This window comes from Drosophila mojavensis, unplaced genomic scaffold (genome assembly GCF_018153725.1).
Source record: "Drosophila mojavensis isolate 15081-1352.22 unplaced genomic scaffold, ASM1815372v1 contig_277, whole genome shotgun sequence".
Classification (NCBI taxonomy): domain Eukaryota; kingdom Metazoa; phylum Arthropoda; class Insecta; order Diptera; family Drosophilidae; genus Drosophila; species Drosophila mojavensis.
This window is the reverse complement of record NW_025318822.1, coordinates 3,943,613-3,966,574: the sequence shown is the minus strand read 5'-3', so window position 1 is coordinate 3,966,574 and position 22,962 is coordinate 3,943,613. Positions and strand designations below refer to the sequence as shown.

Below are 22,962 nucleotides of genomic sequence, written 5' to 3'. Positions count from 1 at the left end.
TAGATAGCTCCAAGTAGCCACGCCCACACCGCCTTGCACAATCAGTGTCAGCGGCAACGAACTTTGCCCACTCGGTAACAGCTGTTGGCCTGCTCTAAGCGACACCAACAGCATCCAAACTGTGGCTCAACATGCCTACTTGGAGGGCGTGGCTGACTAGAGAAATCTCCAGTCAGTTTTTGGTCTTTCTTTGCTTTGCTTTGCTCAAAGTCAACTTTATGTATTTCCAAGTCCCAGCAACTCGCAGAGCTGCTTAGATTTAGATAGAAGTCCAAGGATCAGGGGTCTGCCCCAACTGTTTGTGCTTTGGACCGCCAGTGGGCGCAGCTGCAGGAAGTCCGACACTAACTCCAATCCAAACTGTACCACGAAGAAAAAAGAACCATGGAACCGAAATACCACAGACTTTGGCCTTGTGGCTGGCTGTTTGGCAACTTTGGCGCTGGCGCTGCTGTTGCTCGAAAATTGTTGGCAAAATAATTGTGTACGCCTTGCGGTCGTCAGGCACACACACACTCGCATGCACAAAACATATAGATATATACACATATATATATGTGTGTGCATATAACATTTTGCCAAATATTCAAATGAAGGGGCTGACAGCTATAAAAACAACAACATTCACAAAGAAATTGACCTAATTACATTATGTCGCTTAGCTGATGGCGATTTCACAATTCAGCTAACACACACGCGCTCGACACCTTTGGCCCAATGCCAAATGGAAATAGTAAGATATTTGATATTTTTCGCAGTCAAATTTGGGGCATCTTTTGTTTAAGTATCAAGAAATGTGCAGGGAGAGAGAGAGACAGGGAAATTGATGGAGAGAAAGTCCCTATATAATGGTAAATTTTATAATATATATAAAGAATATAATACTTAGATATATAAGCCTAAACTCTTATTAATTCTTATAAATTTTTTATAGAGAGAGTCCCTATACAATAGACCCTTTACAATATATCGAATAATAATAAAGAATAATAATAAAAATTAAAGAAATTAAAGCAATTAAAAATATTTTCTTTTTCTTTTACTTTTTTATAAACCTTAACTTTTCTTATATTGTATATATGTATATATTTTATAATTCATCTTCATTATTTATCTCTTGGCTCTATCTTAAAGCTACTTGCGTATTATATTCAATCTCATTGCTTAACTTGATTTTGTGTTGCTTAAGCCCTAGTTTGACTATCGATACAATGTTTACACTAATCTCATTCCCAAACTAGTTACACATAACGTTAACTTAATACAGCCTTGTGTAAACTTTTCAATATTTGAGTTTTCGAAGCCAGACCAAAGACTGATTAGTTCTGCTGCAAAGTTATCGTAAGGACTAATCCAAAGATCCAGCTACAGCATAAAGTTGTTAATCCAAGTTTCTGCTAGCTGTTATTATAAGATTTCGCAGACGTAAATTTCTTACAGTGCAGACACACACACATATACACACACATAGACAGACACAGACGCAGAAGTGCAATGCGGCAAGTGTTTGTTAGCGCATTATGCTGACTTAGATGTGGGCTGGGCGGAAAGGGAAGTTTGGACAGGCAACCACTTTTACTTACTGCAGCTGAGAAAGAGAGAGAGAGCGAGAGAGAGAAACACAGCGAAGCAGAGCGAGAGAGATAGAGAGAGCTTTAGCAGCATCTCTGGTTTGGTGGGTCTCTTGTTTGGCAAGTGGCGCGCTGACAGCTGAAAAGGATTTTGTTCTCCTTGCCAAAGTTAAGCCTTAAAGCCAAGAGCTAATTTTACTTTAAGATTTACCGAGTGCCAAGCGCCCAACATATTTGGCACAAAGCTGAGCGAAATGCATTTTCCTGTCGGTGAAAGAAAAATCCAGAATTTACTTCGATATTATCCGTTTGTGATTAGGTGGCTGACATGCAAATGTGGGCGTGGCGCTAGCTGTGGCTCTGGCTCTGGGTCTGGCTGTGGCTGTGGCAGGGTCTGTCTCTGTCTCGGTGTCTGGGCTTTGCTTCCAATTTATGCACGAACATTTTGTGCACCAGAAGCCGAATGCCATTCAAGCAGCAAACGAAGAACTTTTTGCACACAGCCAACAAATTTCTTGTTGGGATTCGTTCTTCTTAAATAATAAGTATCATAATTTCAAGGGTTGTCAAAAAAGTCTTTTAATTTATGTCTGCCATTTCCGACCCAGCCCAAGCTCGCCTGTGCCTAGAAAATCAACATAAATAAGCAAAAGTTACTCGAAGACTCTGACTCGTCCAGTTCCAGCTACGTTTCTAGGTTGAAGGTAGGCAAATTCTTCTCTTTATTAAGTTTCTCTCCTTTCTCTCTCTCCTATCTTCCTTTTTTTCTCGTTGTATTTGGAATCCATTCTGGACGCTGCCAAGGACCAAGTTTGTCTTTTGTGTCAATGTAATTGTGGGCGAATATGTGTGTGCGTTTGTTGTTGTTGTGTTTACTGCAAGTTGGCAACTCTGTTACAATTGTGCCTAATTTCATGCTCTACCCCGGCTGGCAAACAAATGTTGTTGCATACTTTCAGGTAAATAACTTTATTAAAATAATGACAAGCCGCACGAAGGCAGCTTGAAGGGCGGTGAGGTCTGCGGGCAATGGCTGACAAGCTGGCAGTCTGTTGCTGCAGTTGTTGTTTCTGTACTTGACATTGAGTTGTGACCCAGTGGCGTAGCTCAAGCAGAGCAAATGGGTGCTGCCTAACTGGATTGTTAAGATACCAAAAAATGTATATGAAATAAATGACAATTTGAAGCTGATTTAAAAGATGAAGAGGACATACAAATGAAACCCCAAAAATGTAAGAATACTAAGGATTTTCTTATATTTAAAGTGATATCTTGAATTATGGGAGCTGTGCTTCTGGAAGCAATTATATTCCAAGAATAGAGGCTCTTCATATTCGACGAACCCATCTGGCAACCCTATATACGCCGTACAGGTTTAAGGCGGCCTTTTGAGAGGTATCGTACTCAAAAAGTGATGCCAACAAGTCTGCTTGAATCAAATAAAATAATTAATGTCGTCAATATATGTATATATATATATATATATATATATATATATATAAAACACTATGGTGCGTCATATATGGCCAGCCCTGTAGAGTTGCCAGATGGGTCCGTCAAATATGGACAGCTCTATATAATAAATTGCCTATTCAATCGCAATGATAATATCACTTAATCAAAGTTTGGCTGACTGGAAAATCATTGAAATTCTCTCATAATTAACTGTGTTATAGCAGAGTTTTGTCCAGTGTAGCAGGAAGTAAGTAAATCATATATAAGCCCAGCATTTGCTTGGCCCTGTGCAGTCCCTGAAACCCCTTCATAAATTAAGAGCTACAGCTTTGTGTATTACCGTAGCTAACTTTATGCATTCCACAGGAAACACTTAACTAGGAATCGCTGTGGCTGCTGCTGCTGTTGCTGATGTTGTTGCTGTTGTTGTTGTTGCTGCTGTTGTTGCTGCTGTTGTTGTTGTTTGGTGTAATGCACAACGAGTTTTATGTCTGGAGCGTACCGAAAATGTGACGCTTCTAATTATGAAACTAAGCAGCTTGTGATTTGTTCAAGCGTGAAAATGCTGTCGACAACAGCCGTAGGGGCCGCAGGGTCTGTGGCGGGGCAGTGGGGAGGGGGAAGTGGACATGGCACGACTTTGCCGTGCGCGTCTCGGCACGCAAAATATTATGGCAACTTGTAAATAAGCCGCAGCTGCCGCTGTCCTCAATGCTGCAACAACCTCTGCAGCAGCAGCGGCAGCAGCAGCAGAGGCAACGCCAACATCAGGTCAGGAGCTTGGCAGCAAACCAGCAAAGCCAATAGCAAATTTCGCTCCAAAAATTTATGCAAAATTATTTTGTAAAGTTTGCGTTGCGCTAGCGCTAGCGCCCACTTTTTTGGTGGCTGCTTAAGCCTTTTGATGATGGCTGCCCTCGTCGCCCCAATCTCGTTCAACGCTGCGTGCCTCGTGGTCGCTGGCCCCGCTTTTGCCGAGTTTCGCAGAATTTGAGTTTCGAGTTTGAGTTCATCGCCGTCGACAAAGTTTACCATTTTGCGCGACAAAGTGGCAAACAGTTTAGCAGAGTTTACGACAACAGACGTTGGCTACGTCGTTGCGTATGCGCCGTGTTGGCCACAGCTGTACGTGAGTGTGTGTGTGTGTGTGTGAGTGTGGACTGTTTAATAGCAGCTGCCATGCGGCCATGATGCTAATTACTGTTGCCATTTAAGTGGTTGTACCAAGTGACACTGCCATCGGGTTTCCGCCTCTATTTTTCAATTTTTTTTAAACCTTTTTTTATTTTTCCTCTTTTTTCGTGTTATCGGTTGAACTCGGCTAAACGCTGTACAGGTAACACGCTGGCCACGTTGTGGCAAAGCTGTTAAAAACATGTCGCATTGCGTGGCAAAAGTTGGTTAGAGGTTACTTGTTATGATTCTAGATTTGGTTTATTCTGCTTATAGGTAGGGAAAATTTGTTTTTACATATTTAATACTTTTAGAAAATTGTATATTTCCACTGGTATGAGGCTAAAATTGTCAAAGTGTTCCTTTGCAAAAGTAATGAGTTCTTTACCCTACCAAACTATTATGCTCGATTTTATTTTCGATACTTAATTTTCGAAGATTTTTAAATTGAAGAGTTGTAATTATAATAATATTTCAATTGCTTTTTTTTTTTTTTTTTTTTATATAGAAATAAATATACATATATCAAATTTGGTTTCTGCTAAGAGCAGCCTCTGAAAGGCTTATTGCAGCTGGCATTCATCAAAATGCTTGCATCGCATTTCGCTTGGCAATTTCTGCAACAAATTGGTTAACAAATCTTACAGCTGTGCCCCGCGCTGCCCCCGCTCAACAAGGTTCGCGTCTCAGCTAAGACGGCAGCCTAAGATTTGGACACGCTCAGCGCGTGTAATGCGCGTTTAAAAAGTTTACAAACTTTGCCAAGTTTCGGATGTGTTTTCATTTTTTTTTCGATTCTTACTTTTTTTTTCTGTTTATTTTTGGTTTTTATTTCCCGGCTGCGAATTTCCAATTTTTTGCACCGTGTAACTTTGCGCGCTGCCACGCCCCCGTTGCCCTTTTGCAGCCATCAGCCTGTTTACACTTTCGCCGCTTTGATGTATTTGCTGGCTGCCAGGCGCTTAAACTGCAGAACGTGACCATTTAAAAATGCGCCACGTTTGCCAAAAACTTTGCCAATGCCTCGAACTCTGGCTTCACCCAAAAAATAAAAAATAAAAATGAGAAAGAAGAAAACGCAACAAACCAAAAAATGAGAAAAAAAAATAATTTGCGCAACTTCGTGACAAAGGTGAAAAGAACAACCTGGCTACCTGCTAGCTGGGCGTGTGAGGGCGTGGCAGTCATATGCAACTGTCGCGCTGCAAAATTTATGAAAATTGATTTAGCCAAATGGAAGCCAACCAAAGACAACTTTATAGCAAACGAACCAAACCTGTGGCAGGGGCAGAAACCTTTAATGATATTTGAACTGAAACGTTTGCAACAGTCGCAGATTGTATGCCCTATTAGAGGTACTACATGATGGGCGCAATCGTATACTAAGAGTATTATCTTTAATAATAGCTTTAAAAATAGTTTGACTGAACTCAAATTATCTGGCGTGGCACAATTATAATCGGCTTGACTGGGGCATTAAACTAGCTCTCGTTGGCAGCTCGTAAATTGTATGGAAATCTATGTGAGCATTCCGAAAATCGAGTTAGCTTTCAAATCGTCCATGCTCAATGATTTGAATAGAGTGATGCTTGAAAGTTATACAGGAGGATCAAGTTCGTATTCTGATTCCCAAACAAACTTATATGAGCAAAACGGATTCTACTATACATATTAGTTGAAGAGAATTGAAGCTGAGGTCTATATAATCATCTACGACTTGAAATGGCGAAATTGATGTGAAACGGTTAAACAGAATTAAAGGTGATAAGCAAGCAATAAAACAGCTCGCATCAAATACGTGCGGAAAAATGATGTTGGCTATTTGAGTTCTGGTCAAGTTAATTTTCTATAGCCTCGCCTGTCGCACGTTGCTGTCATTCGCTGCGTTTATTGACGGGTCACAGCGCAGTGACTGAGTGGGGTATGAAAAGAGACAGCGAGAGAGGGAGTGAGAGAGAGAGATAGAGAGAGAGAGAGGGAGTGAGGTTTAATTGAAAGCCAAACAGCAGAGCGAAAGCGTTGAGGTGGTAAGCGTTTCAGCTAATTCGGTAATTTGCACGCAATTGCATGAGTTGTTGACTATATCTATAGAATGAGTGGGCACATGGGGCATACAGACACACACACACACACACACACACACACACACATGCCCACACTTGCACACGCATGCATGCAGCATATGGATAAATAGGTATTCGCATGAGTGTGTGTGTGTGTGAGTGTGTGTGTGTTGATCGTTAGCGTTTGGCAATTGACTTAAATGGGAACCTTTGTTGTTGCATGTGCGTTTCCTAATTCATTTGCCAGTTGGCCGGCCAGGCGCAGTCACTGCTCGTTTATGGCCGTGCCACATGGCGTATGCGTAATGTTCATTTGATGTGCGTGCTTCAAGAAGCCGAACTGATGAGGCGTTTATTTAAGCAAACCCATCGTTGTTTACTCCAGTCAATGTGAATCGCTGAGTGATTGAAGCCAACTATTTGCTGAGCTGAGTGCATTGCTACTTATTGGCTAAAATTTCTATAAAGGCTGTAATGAAATTATATTTGAAATAATTATTATTTATTATTATTATTATTTTTATGAGCTAGAGGATATATTCTATCAACATATTTGATTACAGTTACCCTCTAAGATTTTGCTTTTAAAAATAGGAGCAACTTGCTTATAAATTACTTACAAAAGTTGTCATGGAAGTCGACTTTTCATAACAGCATTGCTCTCTGTGGAAACTGTCATTAAAGTCAGATTTGATGGGTAGCTGCCACCACTTGAATAGTTGACTTTAAAATTCCTGAAGGGGTTCGACTTCTAAGCCGAAAGAGAAACTTTTGCAGTGTAGTGAAAAAAGGCAAAGCGAAAAGATAGTTTCTGTTAGTGTGTGCATGTGCGTGTGTCTGTGTGTGTTTGTGAGTTTGTGTGACACGCTGCGTTTAACACAAATGAATATGAATGTGGGCACAGGCGAACGCAGCGGGCGTCCAGGGATCTCCGACGTTGGTGGGGCTGGAGCAGGTTAGGGACAACAAGGAGAAGCGTGGGCGGGGGCGGGGGTGACTAGAGTGCGCTAAATAAAATTTAATGTAGTGCGAAACGTTTATGAGCTGCAACCGCAACTGATGATGAGAGCCGCCGGGTGCTCTGTGAGAATTTGAGATGCCGAGAAACTGCGAACTGCAGAACAGGGGAAGCTGGGCAACTGGGCAACTGGGAAGCTGGGAAAGTGGAAAAATAGCGAGCTGTGAGAGTTGAGCGCAACGAAGCGGAGCGTTAAATAAACAACTAGCAAAGTGCTCAAAAAGTTGACGGGGCGGAGCTCATCTCAACTCAGCTCAATTTCAGCTTCGGTTTCATTTGGGCAATTGAAAAGTTCCCGAAACGCTTTAAGTTCTCCACTTTATCCACTAAGTATTTTTTTGCTTAGCCAGATTGCGTGTACGCTACGCACAGGTGAATTGCATTTTATTAACACCGATGCAAGGAAAAAAGCGAAGAAAAACGTGTGACGTTATTTTCCACAGAACTGCATTCAATTTAATTGAATTTTTTCTTCAGCACATGTAATGCTAGAGTTTTCCATATATTTATATATGTATATATATATATACATACAAATCAAGAGCTGTTCGCTTCCGACAGCTGAAGCACTATTTGATTTCCAATTTAAATATGGTAAAAAAAAAAAAACAAGTAAGAAAACTCTAGTCGAGACTGCTCGACTAGGAGATACCCTGAACCCTCTAATCTGATATTCTAATCAGTCTGCACTTCTTTTCGATACACATACATACACACGCACGTAGTAGAACGCGCTCTGCTAACTGCGCAGTAAGCAGCGACTGCGCTTGGGCTGCGCTGTAGTGTGGGCAACATTATAAGAATTTATTTGTTGAATAATTTAATTTCTAGACGTACAATCTTAATGAAACTTTCAGGGCGTAATCATATGGTGAAAATGTGTGTATATTCTAAAGCACACGTCTCTAGTACTTGAAATACGCCTTTTACAAAGGTGAGGGTGAGGGGGTGGATATAGGGGTGGGGGTAAATTACAACAAAAATCGAAATTATATAAAATACATATAAGGCTACATTTAAAATTTGGAAGCTCTAGCTCTAAAGGTGTAGGAGATATAATTAAATAACTAGCTTTCGATAAGGTTTTTAATCGATAATAAAATATCGGGAATAGTTATCGATATATAAAGAAAAACTTGATATGCGCGTGATATACACGGACCTAGGAAAAAAAGTTTCAAGTCTCTAGTTCTTATATCTTCTGAAATCGACGCGTTCATACATACGGACGGACGGACGGACAGACAGACGGACAGGGCCAAATCGACTCAGCTCGTCGACCTGATCAGGAATATATATACTTTGTGGGGTCTGCCACGCCTCCTTCTGCCTGTTACATACTTTTAACAAAACCATTATACCCTGATTTCCCATTTTCAATGGGTTCAGGGTATAATAATATATATATATATATGTATATCCACTTTTTCCAGATGCAGTTTACCAATGTAGGACATGAGTCTGTTTGCGTGTGTGCGTGTGCTTATTGCGCCTCTGTGCCTATGCCGTGCGGTTCAGCTTCCACTGTAATTGACAGGCTCATGACAGTTTAATTATTTTATAGAAAATCAATTCAGTTTGCATATGGCGTTTGACGCGCACTAGACAGGCGGAGAATTGTGCATTCAATTTCCACACTAGAAATAACTTAGATAGAGCATAAAAATGTTGGCTGAACTGTAATATAATTAAAAAATATAAAATAAAAAATTATTTAAGTGTTTTAAGTTTTGCTTTTCAGCTACATTTATGGAAAAAATATTTATTTATATACGTATATATTTTTTTTAATAATGAGTTAAATTTTTCTTTTGACTACATACTGGAATAATTAATTTATTTATGCTGAAGCAAGCTCCGAAGCTCATTATATATTCCAAATGAAATTAAATCTGATCTAATATAAATTTTTATTTGCATCTAAGTAAAGTTTTTAAATTTAATTTGTCTATAAAAATTATCAAACACAATTCAGAACTGACTTTTATAGTTATTTATTCAAATAAATGGATAAATAAGATATATATTTATTGGTTTAGCAAAACTTGAATTATATTTGAAAATTTAATACAAGGTTAACATATATAACATTGATTTGTGTGTTCAAGCTAGCTTCAACGACTTTTCTTTAATTACTTAGTAAAAAAAAAAAAGAAGAAAACAATAAAGATTCAATTTTATTGTGCCATTTATAATATTTAAAGAACAACTTTTTTTTTTTTTATAAAGTTCAACAAATCAATGTATTCTTTTAATCTCTCTAAGTACAATTTGTTTAGTGAACTCATAATATTTGCTCGCAGCCCACAAAAACATAAAATATCCTCAAATTGGCATCTGCCAGTCCCAATAACAATAAGACAAACAACCTTTACAGACATCACTTAAACTGTCCAACTGTCTGCGCCTCCTGGGGCAGCGCAGACCAACAAAAGATAAACTTTTTTCTATTTGTCTTCTTCTTTTGCTTCTCTCTTCTTTTTTTTTTTTTTTTTTTTTTTTTTTTGTAGCGCCAACATAAAACGCACTTTGGTTTCAATGGACAATTTCCGTTTCCTGTTGTTGTTAGATGAACAGCTGCTGCGGTCTGTTGCTTATGTAGGCGCAAACGTGATAGAGCCAATAAAAATGGCCACCAATTGCGGTCGGCCTGTTGACGCGCTCCTCAGATATGCCACTCAACAAATACCCTAATTGGAAATGCCAAATGTGCAAGGCTTGGCATGATATAGAGTTTTTACTTGAATCAAAGAGTTTCTTTATATAGAGTACTCAATGAGTTCTAACTCGAAAGAGAAAGATTTCCCCATCAATTAAATTTAAGCTAATATCTAGTTGGCGTATCATAAAGTCAAATACGACTTTCTAAATAGCTATGCGCTCCAGCAAGTGTAAACTTGTATTTCCTTTAAGCTAACATGTATTTCCTGTTGGCATACTCAGCCATTAAGTGCTATTGAGCGATGATATGAAAGCTAAGCAAGCTTTAGGCTATGTTCTGATTGGCACTTAGACTTAATCATAAAGCTCCTTTGGCTAAGCACATATCACCGGTCAAAGCCTTGCCTCAAGGCATCAGACTAGCACTTAGCCCAAGGTATTAGGTAACCGACTCTCTACCCTCTCTCTGTACCCTTTTTGCAATTTGTGTTCAGCTGGTCAAAAGCTTTTCTAGTTTTTTAATGCGCTCAAGCGCATTTACTTTTGATTTCGCCTTGGCCACTTACTTGGAATTCAGTTCAGTTCAGTTCGGTTCGGTTCGGTTGGGATTGCTGTTGCTGCTGCTGCCACCTGTTGCTTCTACTTGTGAGGCAGCTGAAGGCCAGCCCCGCCATCTCCCCCCGCCGCCATATGTGAGCTGATTATGTTAATGCTCTGGCCCACTTAATGCGCTCGCCAAGTCAGACGCCATTTGCGGTGCGTGCGAATTGAATTAAAAAGTTCACTGAACGGCTGCCTCTCAATTGAATTAAAACTTTTTCAATTTTATTGCGATTTTATGATTCGTGCAGTCGAACTGAAAAGTAAAACAAGTCGAAGAATAATTAAAGTTAATTCACTTCAGACACTGAGTCACTGACAAATTAGGTGCTAAGGATAGGTTAATAGAGCTGAAGTTAAACTTATTTAGTTAATGTGTATAGAAAGTAAGTCAATATTATTTGATTAATTTTTGTTTCTGAGAATTTTCAAAGAATATTTAAAAAATTTATGAATGCATTAATTAATAATTTTATATTTATGATAATACATATATTCGGCATATGCTCAATTTTAAATAATTTTTGGGCATGTTCACTAAGAAAAGAAGAGATATTATCTCAGTATACCAAATATTCTTTCTAGTCCAGGTATATGTATGACATCTTTGGGAGCATCTCTTGGCCACATCTCGCATCTATTGTGAACAACAGCTTTGCGTGCTGACCTGCATTTAAAGTTGCTTAAGTGGTCGTCAACCCTCGGGGCAGGCCAATGGAATTTGGCTGAGTGGGGAGGCTCGGCAGTTAGTATATGTATGTGTGTGTGTGTGTGTGTGTGTCTGTGAGTAGGCAGCAAACAAAAATTCATTAAAATTTTGCATATTTTTAAAAACTTGAGTGACCCGCGTTGCGCCTCGGGGCATTTGTCGGCCTTTAAAGTGGCTCCCGCAGCGCCAAATTCTCTTGTTTATGCCTCGTAATGCGGCAGCTTAAGGCCTTTACCCCGAAAAGTATGTAGCAGAAACCTCTAGCCGCGTGTAAAATTTAAGCAAAGGCAAACAAAAAAGCGGCAAAAAAGTTTTTAATATGCGAATAGCTTTAATTAAATATGTTTTCCACTTGGCAGGCCCAAACGAAAAAAAAAACAAAAATTGAAGTAATAATAAAAAAATTATATACAAAACAAAAACAATCCCAAGAAGTACAAAGCTAAGTGTGGTGGTTGGTGTTTGCATTCTGGTTTTGTTTTTGTTTAACATAAACAGAAATGTTGGTTGCTGCGCAAACAAACAAGTTTTTCCGGTTTTTCTCGACTGTTTTCTTTGTATTCGGGCTATGTGTGGATAGAGAGCTTGACCTATGTTAGCGGTGCTTCATCTGGTCTAATGGTGATTACAGGGACTCAACTTGCGAGCTTAAGTAAAACAGTGTTTAGCTGTGGAAAGATTTATAAAGTCATCTCAAGAAGAGCATAATCTTACGGCTTGAAATTCTCTTGCTCATAGAGATGTCACAAATTTTAAAAGAGGAAATAAGTTGCTACAATGTGGTACAGCTAGGGTCAGAGGCCTAGGGGTAACAGAAACGCTAAATATAGATAAGTAGTCAGAAAACAGATAAATAAAGAAAAGAGAAAAAATAAAATATCGTCATGAATACTTTTTAAACTATTCATATAATTATTGTTTAATTTGTGCCAATTTCATAAATGCATCAATAAAACAAGTTTTCAATTATTTTTCATTTACATTCATGAAGCTCAGCTCGATCTTTTGCTACTTGACCGAAATAATTTCGCATTATATTTGTCTATATATAAATATAAATATAAATATAAATATATATAAATAAAAAGCGCTTCGTTTCGCTTATCAGCTGACTGACATCTTTATTATTAATTTCTTTATTAAATACACATTTTCTTATACTCTTTGCCTTTGTGTTCTGGGACAAATGCTGCTGAAAGGCTTTCAGCATTCGTTTCCCATTCGCGCTGCTGCCATTGATAATAATTTGTTGAGGATTGATCTCGAAAAACTCATCATCAAGTGAGCATTTGAGCTAACGGTAAACACAGTCGTCGGCTGATCGCACATTTGTCTCTAGAATAAGAAACCGAATGTTCTGGATTATGAAATAGACGCAAACATAGAAGCATAAGGAGACATCCAGAACATTCGATATGCAGTAGAAGTAGGTATATAAGCGTGCTGTAAGTCGAGCCAAAGTTCATTCAGTAAGTTCATTGTGTAAGATCAATGTCAGTGTGTCGGCTCGGTTAGTTAAGTTCAAATTGTCGCGGTACGTGAAGAAGTGTACTTGTTACTGAATATTGTGTTAAATAAACTTTTTGTGTTGCGCCTACATATACCGTGTTTCATTTAAGAAAAACCTTCAACAGGTTATGGGCCCAGACAGTGCTAAACGTGTAATGTAGTGTGAAATCGAGTGCAAGTACAAAAGTGAATTAGTGGCAAATTTGTAACTAAATAAAGACAATGAAAATGGAGCCATTAAATATGAGAATTGAACGATTACGCGACAAAGACAATTGGCATTTGTGGTGTTTTATGATTCGTACGCTATTGGAAGAAGACGACGATGTTCTTGCCGTTTGTGAAGGTAGTTTGACGTGTCCGACACAGGAGTCTGCAACATACGAGAGAGACTCGAAAAGGTTCTTGAAAGCTGATAAGACTGCAAGGAAAATAATTATTCATTCTATCGAGAGAAGACCGATGGAATTGATTGTGAGCTGCAAAACAGCAAGAGAAATGTGGATAAAATTGAACTCAGTGTATGATATGAAATCAGAAGAAAATTTATCGGCTATTCAGAAACAGTTTTTTGATTTCAAATGGATTGAAAGTGAGAGTGTGGACTACAATATTTCAAAGTTGGAAGTTTTGTGGAGCAAGATGAAAAATCTTGGAAGTGCTGTGCCTGAAACAATGTTAATGTCGCGAATCCTGTCATCTTTGCCTCAAAAGTTTAACTATTTTCATAGTGCGTGGGATTCGGTCGAAGACAGCAAAAGAACATTGAACAATTTGACGACTCGTTTAATGACAGAAGAAATGCGGTCAAAAGAACAAGAAGTGGTACCTGAAGAGTCAACAGCGTTAGTCGCCGGCAACGAAAAAAATAAAAGAGAACATGAAAATAAGAAGAAAATTATGAAGTGCTATAACTGCGGCGTGATGGGACATCTGAAGAAGGACTGCTACAGGTGTTATATATGCAAGAAGAAAGGCCACAAGAGCAACACCTGTCACCAAAGGAGAAATGCAGGAAGTCAAGCGGAAAATAATCAAGGAGAATCGGGTGAATCATCGAGGAAAGGATTGATTGCGAGCAGGGACGGCAGAGAAGATGACGTGTGGGTGATCGACTCAGGAGCTTCTGATCACATGTCAAGGCGTCGAGATTGGTATTCTACTTATGAAGAATTTTTGGAGCCCCTGAGGATAGGCGTAGGTAACGGTAAATATATCACGGCGCACGGAAAAGGTAATATTGATATTGAAACTTATGTCAATAATAATAAAAGGGCGACGACAATGTTTAATGTTTTGTATGTTCCGGAAATAGTTTACAATTTATTTTCTATTATGTCAGCTGCAAAAAGGGGTGTTGATTGTCTTATTAAAAATAAAGGAACACAGTGTTTGTTGAGACGTGATAATAAAATAATTGCAACGGGTTCTAGGTTCGGAAACTTATTAAAATTAGATGCGAATGTTTTGATGCCAAAATTGTGTAATTTAACAAGAAAAATAGAATCGAAAGAAAGTGATTCTTTACAAGTATGGCACGAGAGGTTTTGTCATCAAAACGTTCGACATGTTCGCGATTATTTGAAAAATAAGAATATTGATTTTCTAGAAAATGATTTCTTTTGTGAAGGATGTGCTTATGGAAAGCAGCATCGGCTAACATTTCACAAAAATATTGACCGTGCAACAAAGACACGAGAGATAATTCATACTGATGTTTGCGGTCCGATAGAGGTAGAGTCTATTGGTAAAAAGTTGTATTTTGTTAGCTTTAAAGATGATTATTCAAGTTATCGGGAAGTTTATTTTATACGTCATAAGTCAGAAGTATTTGAAAAACTCCAAATTTTTATTCAGGCAATTCAGAATCAATTTCATGAAAACATTAAAGAAATTCACAGCGATGGGGGTAGAGAATATATTAATAAAGAAGTTAAATCGTTCTTTAATAAGAAGGGAATAAAACATATTGTTAATGCTCCTTATACACCTGAACAGAATGGAGTTGCGGAACGTGAGAATAGAACTATTATTGAAGCTGCACGATCAATGTTGCATTCTAATTCTGAGTTACCATTATTTCTATGGGCAGAAGCAGTAAACACTGCAGTTTATGTAATTAACCGCACAGGTCCAACAAAACATGGGAATAAAACTCCATATGAGTTGTGGTTCAAGAAAGAGCCAGATATCGGAAATCTTAAAATTTTCGGGACTGAATGTTTTGTACATGTACCAAAAGAAAAAAGGAGAAAATTAGATAAAAAGTCTATTAAAGGATTTATAGTAGGATACGTTGAAAATTGCAAAGGATATCGTGTATATGTTCCAAATATGAGAGATGTAATTATAAGTAGAGATGTATGTTTTAAGCCAGAAAACTTTACAGCTCAGTTTAAAAGGCCTGAAATTTTAGTTGACAATTCTGAAAGTGAGACTAATGAAAGTGAATACGAAAATAATAAAATTGAAGATGAATCAACTGAACATAATAATAGTGAAATGGGTCGGCGATTGCGAGATAGATCACAGATTCGTATGCCAGATTTTTATGGTTGCCCTGTTACATTTATTACACAAAGCTTGCCTTTAAATTATAATGAAGCGTTAAAGTCTGATGAAAATGTATCTGAACAAAATAATTGTAATGCACCTTACCGCGAAGCAATAGGAAATTTAATGTTTTTACAAGTTGTTTCAAGGCCAGATATAAGTTTTTCTGTTAATGTAGTTTCCCGAGAGCTAGAAAACCCGAAGCAGCATCACTGGACGTTAGTTAAGAGAATATTTCGTTATTTGAAAGGAACGATGGATTTGGGAATTTTATACAGTAAAATTAATAATATTTTTGAGACATATAGTGATGCTGATTATGCAGGTGATAAGAAAACTCGGAAATCTACATCTGGAATTTTGTGTAAATATGCGAATACTGCAATAACGTGGCAAAGTAAAAAACAACAATGTGTAGCTTTATCAACAACAGAAGCCGAATATGTAAGTGCAGCTCTAGCAAGTAAGGAAATGATATGGCTAAAGAAATTGTTTTTGATTGTAACATTAATTTAAGTAACTACATCTTGTTTATAGATAATATAAGTGCGATTAAGCTAATCAAAAATCCTGAATTTCATCAACGAAGCAAACATATAGATGTTAAATATCATTTTGTACGCGATTTATTTGAGAAAGATGAGATAGATGTAAGGTATGTAAAGAGTGAAGAGCAGATCGCTGACATTTTTACTAAAGCTTTGCCAAAGCCCAGATTTTTGTATCTAAGAGAGAAATTGGGAATGAAGAATAAGGGACAAATTTGTTATAGAGATGTTGAGTTTTAGGGAGGGTGTTGAGGATTGATCTCGAAAAACTCATCATCAAGTGAGCATTTGAGCTAACGGTAAACACAGTCGTCGGCTGATCGCACATTTGTCTCTAGAATAAGAAACCGAATGTTCTGGATTATGAAATAGACGCAAACATAGAAGCATAAGGAGACATCCAGAACATTCGATATGCAGTAGAAGTAGGTATATAAGCGTGCTGTAAGTCGAGCCAAAGTTCATTCAGTAAGTTCATTGTGTAAGATCAATGTCAGTGTGTCGGCTCGGTTAGTTAAGTTCAAATTGTCGCGGTACGTGAAGAAGTGTACTTGTTACTGAATATTGTGTTAAATAAACTTTTTGTGTTGCGCCTACATATACCGTGTTTCATTTAAGAAAAACCTTCAACATAATTTATTATGAATTTCTTTATTTATATATATGTAGTATATATTTTTTTGTTCGCTGCTCTGTTTTGTTTCCAGCACTTCTCTGCTCCTCCTTGTGCTGCTGTTTCTTTCATCTGCTTCTGGTGTGGGCCTAAGAGGAAGTTTAAATAAACATAAAATGGCGACACGAGCATGAATAATGCAGCAGAGTCGACGACGTCTGCATATGCAGTATATATAAAATTTATATCATGAACACTGTGACACCCTTTCACACACAGACACACACACGCACACTCTACGCACAGACAGCACCCGCATACAGCATATGAAAAACAAACAAATTGACATGCCGATGCCGAAAAAGCAAACAAAATGTTGGCATAAACGGGCTGAAGCCGAGATATGAAAGTTGGGCAAAAATCTTTTTGCTGTTGGGTAAATGTTTTAAAAATTGTTGTAAAATTCATCGGATATGAAAATCTAATGATTTGTAAAGTTGCCGATAAGCGCGAGGCGAGGCGCCCTCTGGCGGGCGGCAGCCATCAACGGCAGCAAGAACAACAAGGAACAAGGAAAAACTGTTGCCAATCGGTAGGCAGAGTGTAAAAGGATTTTCCGCATTTATTGAAATATTAATATTTACTTTTTCCACCAGCGCCACGCATCCAATTGTGTGGGTGTAAAATTATTGAAAACTTTTCGCATGCAAAGTTCGCCCTGGCCACATTTTAGGGACTATCCTTTAAGTTTTCGCATATGCGTTGAGCACAAATGTTTGTACAAAAGAACAGTCAATGGCCCAAAAGTTTTGGCATTCAAAAACAAAATCAATTCAAAGTTTTGCATATCCCCACCTCTTCATTTTCTTTGTGGGTCAATGGCGCTTGGCCTTTGCTTCTCGTCTGCCCAAAAATGTTCTGATAAACCATCTGGGACCGCTCTCGATCTAAGCGGATTAACAACCATTATTTAGTAAATTATGCTGAAACTCAGCTGAGCTCTAGCATTTCGCAAATGTATTGTATAAATTTTATTTATTTTAGATTTATATTTTTACTCTTAAGGAAAATCTCTGCTCAGTTTCAAGCGAGTGGCATTAAAAAATATTTACTGTGTCTAGACTTTGCTGCGCATAAATCAAATGCATCGGCCAAAGAGTCTTACTGCAGTTTTTCGGCCACAAAAACAAGAAAAAAAAAAAAATACATATATAATAAAAAGTAGAAAGCAAAAGTTGCTTGAAAGCATTTGACCACGAAATACCCTGTAAGCTGATGATTTAGTTCAGTTTAATTCATTGCAGAGAAAAAACAAGAAACAAATGTAAAAGAGTAAAAGGATTGAAAATAATGTATGTAAGATTTTCGTAGAGATTAAAATCGAAAATCAGGATAAATCGAAAAAATGATATTCCCTTGAATAATTTTCGATAATTTGAATTTCTATGTAAATCGAAAAAAAAAAAAAAAAACGGATCCCAGTGCCATTTCGAATTATCGAGACTCTACTGTATATCCAAATTACATTCTTTGATAATATATTATTTGATATGAATATATTACTTTAATAATATTTTGTAAGTAATGCCTCTTTGCATTCTGTTACAGGGTATGAGAATATAATAAAAATAAATAAAATTGTTGCCATAATGTAGTTTTCAATGTGCGTCTGTCTGTATGAGTGTGTGTGTGTGCGTGTGAGTGCAAGTGTGTCTGCGTTGCGTATACTTAATGTGCAGCGTGTGCCCGTATTACGAAAGTGCCAAAATGCGCATGTGTGTGTGTGTGTGTACAAGTGCGGGTGTGTGTGTGTGTGTACAAGTACGGGTGTGTGCGTGTGTGTGCTGGCATTTTATAAATTTTATTTATACGCTTGTGAGTCAAGTTTGCTTTGGGGCTTCTCTGCAAAGCACCGCAAATGTATTTAAAAGTCGAACGTACAGAAAAACAGGAAATGGCAATTAGTTTGGCCAAGTGCTAAGCATTGAATATAGTTTAAGATTTTCTTTCCAACGGTTCTAAGAATATTTTATGATGGTGTTTTCTCTGTGCAAAAGACAGGAGCTGAGCACAAAAGTTGTTGACTCAGCAAAAAAGACTTGCCTGGGTTATCAATTATAATTGTTTAAGTTATTTAATGAGAATTTCTAATTATTATTTATGTTCACCTAAAGGTTCTTTACAATATATAATTTTAAATGGAACTTAGACCCACTTACATATTTATATCTATCAGCACTTGGTTTGCACTTTGCTTTCGTGTTATACACCGCCCATTAACTTACAAATTTCGTGATTGAACACCAAACATTTCTTAAACTGTATACACGACATTTCTCAGATAATTTGGTAAAAAATATAATTTCAACATTTCAAATAAAAACATTTCAGTCGCCGCGTCTTAAACCGCTCGGATCAAGAACAAATCGCATTCCGAACGCAAAGCGATCTGTCGGCAGACTCATAACCACACTGAAGCCCATCTGCAGTGGTAGATGTGAAAGATATCTGAGGGATAGATTTAACAGCCATTATAGCAAATCATTATTATTATTAATAATATATGCCTAACGTACTTGGTCCACATGAAGCCCACTAGCGCATCAGAGTCGATCATGCCATGCACGGCGCAGTTCCAAAAGTTCCATTGATAGCAGATGGTGGCGATTGTTTTGCGTGTATTGCGATTCCAGGCCAACATGTTAGCCATCTGGATTTGCGGATGGATTCGCTGCCAATAGCTAACATCCAGACCCTGACGCGAAACTGTTGCCGCAAACGAATAATGATGATGAGAGTAACTGCAAGAGAAACGAAATTTTAGATTATGATGGTGGATTCAATTAAGCCTTAGTTACAGTTACTAACTATTAGTGCTATATACACATTATACTTTCACCTGTCCCTACCAGAACTCACCGTGCAGCAAATGCCAAGTCTGACATAACTTTCTTTGGCTCATTCCACTCTACCAGTAGCTCGCAGCCGATTGCCCAGTGCTGGGAAATGGAACGCATTACCGACGAAGTGCAACGTCCAGTCTCATTTCGCACATTGTACAAATTTGTTGTCCAGGTGTCGCAGGGACGTGTCCACTCGATTGTATATTGCGTCTCCACGGGCGTGTCCTCGCCGGCCTTTTGGAAGACAGCCTCCAGGCGCAGTGGCTTGAATGGATAGTAAAGGAGGTTCAAATTGGCGGCCAATGTGGTGGGATGTATGTCGCCGACAATGGTTGGCGTTAGCTATAGGGGAAATCGAATTAGATTTAACATCTGTAAGTGTTTTCAGTTCTCGTCTTCCACTCACCATAAAATCATCAACCATACGAAACGTGTAGAGACCCCCAAAGCGAAAGCCTGCGGGTCTCACATGACTCAGGACCCATGCGGCCGATATGAATTTGTTTGGCGCCAGTCGATGATAATAGTCGAGCTCGACGCCATCATAGAATTTCGGCATCACATTGTGGGCGAGGCTGTGCAGCGTTTGGACATTGCCGGGATTCTTGTTGTTGGAGACGCCGCCGTATCGCTGAAAACAGGATGGAAACTTATAGGCACCAAAGGGTGGACACGAATTGCAGGACATGCCACCTAAATCAAAATCAAATACTCAACTATAGATGTGCAGAAACAGAGTGAAAATTTATCCAAATTGAACTAGCTGGAGAGGCTTAAGTAATTTTGGGCTTTTGTTTTGTTTTTTGTTTATTTTTTTTTTTTTTTGAAATATTGTTAATGTATTTTGTATTGAGTATTGTTTTCCACACTCAATTAACAACAAACGAAATGTTATACCGATCTCCGTTTCCGTTCCCTACTGCTTCAAATATCCAACTATGTAGTTGTACATGTAGTCAAAAATTTATGAAAACCCCCAAACATCAGCTGCCAATTGTCATTTTATGCGCCATTTCATGCTACGCCTGTCACTAAGAGTCTTGCCTCTCGCTCTCTTCCTCTTCACTCTTCCGTTGTCTGTGTCTGCATTTCTTTCCTTTCCTTTCTTTTTTCTCGGTTGTGTGCGCACAGCTCTGTCATCCTTTTCGTCCTTTGGCACACCATTAGGCGCGTTTCACACTTTTTACATTATTTATAAGACATACAATTTGCCTGGGCAATTCGTTTCTTTGAATACCCTAGAGCTGCGCATATACATAAATGCAATCCATACCGTCAAAAGACGTCCTGTTTATATATGGTATAGTATATACATATATGGTAGGGTATATGAGCCACACTCTACGGAAAATTGCTTTTCAATTTAATATATATTCATACAGATCAAATTATATTTATTATATATATTTAATATTAATATATAGAGAATATTAAGTTTAACAATACACGAGCCATATGAAAAATTTTCTTAATATTCAATAATTATTTCTTCGATATTCGATCATATAAGCAAGGGTATTTGGACCTCGTTCAATTAGTTGAAGCAGCTTTCCACCTCGAGTTTCGCCATTGCGATTGCCAGCGACTCATCTCATTGGCGATTCGGCATTTCATGTAATATTTAAGGCTTGCCACGAGTCCGGCGGATTTCGTTTGTGATTGAGTCGTAGATGGGGTCTGGTACCCCACGTTTAAGTATAAGGTGGTACAAGAAATGAATGATAGTTTTCTTTCTTTGCCGATTATGTTGTTTGATGTTGTGCTCGTGAATCATTTATGCCAAAAGCTTTGAAATAAAATCCACAAAGATCTGAAGGCAAAGTAAAGATGCATGTAAATCTAGCTCAATATTTGCTTTATATAGCTATAAATGAAAATAGGTGCAAGCTGTAGTTGAGATTAAGTTGATCGCGTTGATATGGAACTATAATATCGACAATCTTAACGAATCAAATGTTCTTCTGCTTATATCGTAGCTGTACTTCTCGCCTCTGGCGCAGAGATTACGGTATGTTGTGTCTCGACGCTGACATCGGATCCCAGGCGTGCCGCCCCAGCTATATAGACGTTGTCCCTCTTGAGTGTCTGTGCCAAATGCGCAGCTGAGTATCATATACGTGTATATATTGCTATTATAGCTCAGAGCAGCGCAGCCGAATCGCGTATTGTACTCGATCAAAAGAAGAGCAGATTGTAATAATCCGTTTCTGTAATAGGAGAGGTAAAGATGGTGAGAGTGAGAGAGAGGCAAATAAAAAAGTGATCTTATGAAGAATAGGAATGAGAGAGTGGATGAGACTGAATAAGAATAAATAGAGAGAGAAAGATAATTACATATACGAGCATTGTGAGTGTGTGGGAGGGACAGGAGTCCGTTGACAGAATGAGAGTCGACAACAAAAGAACTCGAGCTCTCTCTCTCTCTCTCTCTTCATCTTTCTCTCTCTCTCTCTCTCTCTCACTCTCTGTCTCCATCTTTCTTTCACACTCAACTTACTCAACGTCATATTCGGATGGCAAGTGCAACGTTTGATATCGCGTTATGCTAGGCACATGAGCCGACCAGCCGTAGGCTATGCTGCGAATAGTTTCGATAGTGGAGGATCCCTGGCTATCGGAGTGATAGCCATAGAGTTCGACCAGTCGGCCAATGAGGTTGAAGTTCATGGAGCACATCCGGGGTCGCGGTGCTACTTTGCAACGTTGAACGTCCAGCCGAGCAAAGTGTGCCAGCTCATCGTCCCAGTACATCTTGCCCATGTGCGCTGCCATGGGCAGATTCGTATATTCCTTGCCACCGGCCACAGTGTTGCGCAACGTATTGAATATGGTATCCATATCGTCCCTGAACTCGCTCTCTTCCAGCAATCGAGCATTTCCCTCGCACTCTCCAATCGACTGCAAGCGATCGCTGTGACTTATCGAAATTGCTTTACGGTAAAAACTTGGGTAAGAACTTACTCCATTATTATTACAAATTATATTCATGACATAACAGGGACGAATGTTACAGCGCTCGTCATCCGGAGCCCTTATGTTCAGGCATCCAAACCGGGGCAGAATACTCAGCAACGACAGCAGCGACAGCAACTGGTTAACTCGCATCGCTAGGCTCAACAGCTCTGCTTTTAATCCACGGTGCATCTGGCATTTATAGGCGATGTGGGTAGCTGGACAATAGAGTTGGTTTCTTGTGTCATGAAATTGATAGGAACAGGTGCAATATATGTTTGTCATAGAAATTTGTGCATTGTTTGCACGAGCCATGCTGTCTGCTCTTCAGACCACAGCGCATTGTTAATACACTGCAAATGCGCTTAAACTGTTATTGAAATTCTGAGAGAAAGGCGATTTTAATGTTTGCGAGACAAGCTATTTGAAAGAACTGGGTCTAATAGGACAAGTAATACTCTATTCAAAGTGATGTATGCTAGAATACTTTACTTAAAGTCCACTTATACTAAATGTGAAAAAACATTATTTAATGTAAGTAAATTCGATTCAATAAATAATATAATAAATCCAAAAGCTCAGCTAGAAATTGTGGCTACTTGCATTTATTTGAAAGATGTTGAATACCTCAGCA

General features: G+C 38.5%; 2 protein-coding genes and 1 long non-coding RNA gene across 3 annotated transcripts; 1 reads left to right on the top strand and 2 right to left on the bottom strand.

The window, feature by feature from the left end:
* The first annotated feature begins 16,574 nt into the window (after positions 1-16,574).
* On the top strand, positions 16,575-17,467 carry LOC116803699. Its single transcript, XR_004363746.1, has 3 exons — positions 16,575-16,909; positions 16,971-17,065; positions 17,130-17,467. It is a non-coding gene; the product is annotated as an uncharacterized LOC116803699 (long non-coding RNA).
* Positions 17,468-18,766: 1,299 nt separating this feature from the next.
* LOC6574271 (mitochondrial import receptor subunit TOM40 homolog 2) lies at positions 18,767-20,303 on the bottom strand. Its single transcript, XM_002000290.4, has 4 exons — positions 19,783-20,303; positions 19,393-19,718; positions 19,050-19,274; positions 18,767-18,981 (listed from the first exon to the last, which is right to left on the bottom strand). The coding sequence occupies exons 1-4, from the start codon at positions 20,062-20,064 to the stop codon at positions 18,861-18,863; spliced, it is 954 nt and encodes a 317-aa protein (XP_002000326.2). The 5' UTR covers positions 20,065-20,303; the 3' UTR covers positions 18,767-18,860.
* A 435-nt stretch (positions 20,304-20,738) lies between these two features.
* On the bottom strand, positions 20,739-22,488 carry LOC6574270 (allergen Tab y 5.0101). Its single transcript, XM_002000289.4, has 3 exons — positions 22,338-22,488; positions 21,874-22,274; positions 20,739-21,583 (listed from the first exon to the last, which is right to left on the bottom strand). The coding sequence occupies exons 1-3, from the start codon at positions 22,479-22,481 to the stop codon at positions 21,301-21,303; spliced, it is 828 nt and encodes a 275-aa protein (XP_002000325.2). The 5' UTR covers positions 22,482-22,488; the 3' UTR covers positions 20,739-21,300.
* Positions 22,489-22,962: the final 474 nt, after the last annotated feature.

Coding starts and splice junctions, on each gene's coding strand:
- LOC6574271 (XM_002000290.4), bottom strand. CDS start 20,064: ATGTCCTGCAATTCGTGTCCACCCTTTGGTGCCTATAAGTTTCCATCC. Junction 19,719..19,782: donor GTATGGTTGATGATTTTATG/GTGAGTGGAAGA, acceptor TTTCCCCTATAG/CTAACGCCAACCATTGTCGG. Junction 19,275..19,392: donor GACTTGGCATTTGCTGCACG/GTGAGTTCTGGT, acceptor TTTCTCTTGCAG/TTACTCTCATCATCATTATT.
- LOC6574270 (XM_002000289.4), bottom strand. CDS start 22,481: ATGCGAGTTAACCAGTTGCTGTCGCTGCTGTCGTTGCTGAGTATTCTG. Junction 22,275..22,337: donor TAATTTGTAATAATAATGGA/GTAAGTTCTTAC, acceptor GATCGCTTGCAG/TCGATTGGAGAGTGCGAGGG. Junction 21,584..21,873: donor CCATCCGAATATGACGTTGA/GTAAGTTGAGTG, acceptor CTCCTATTACAG/AAACGGATTATTACAATCTG.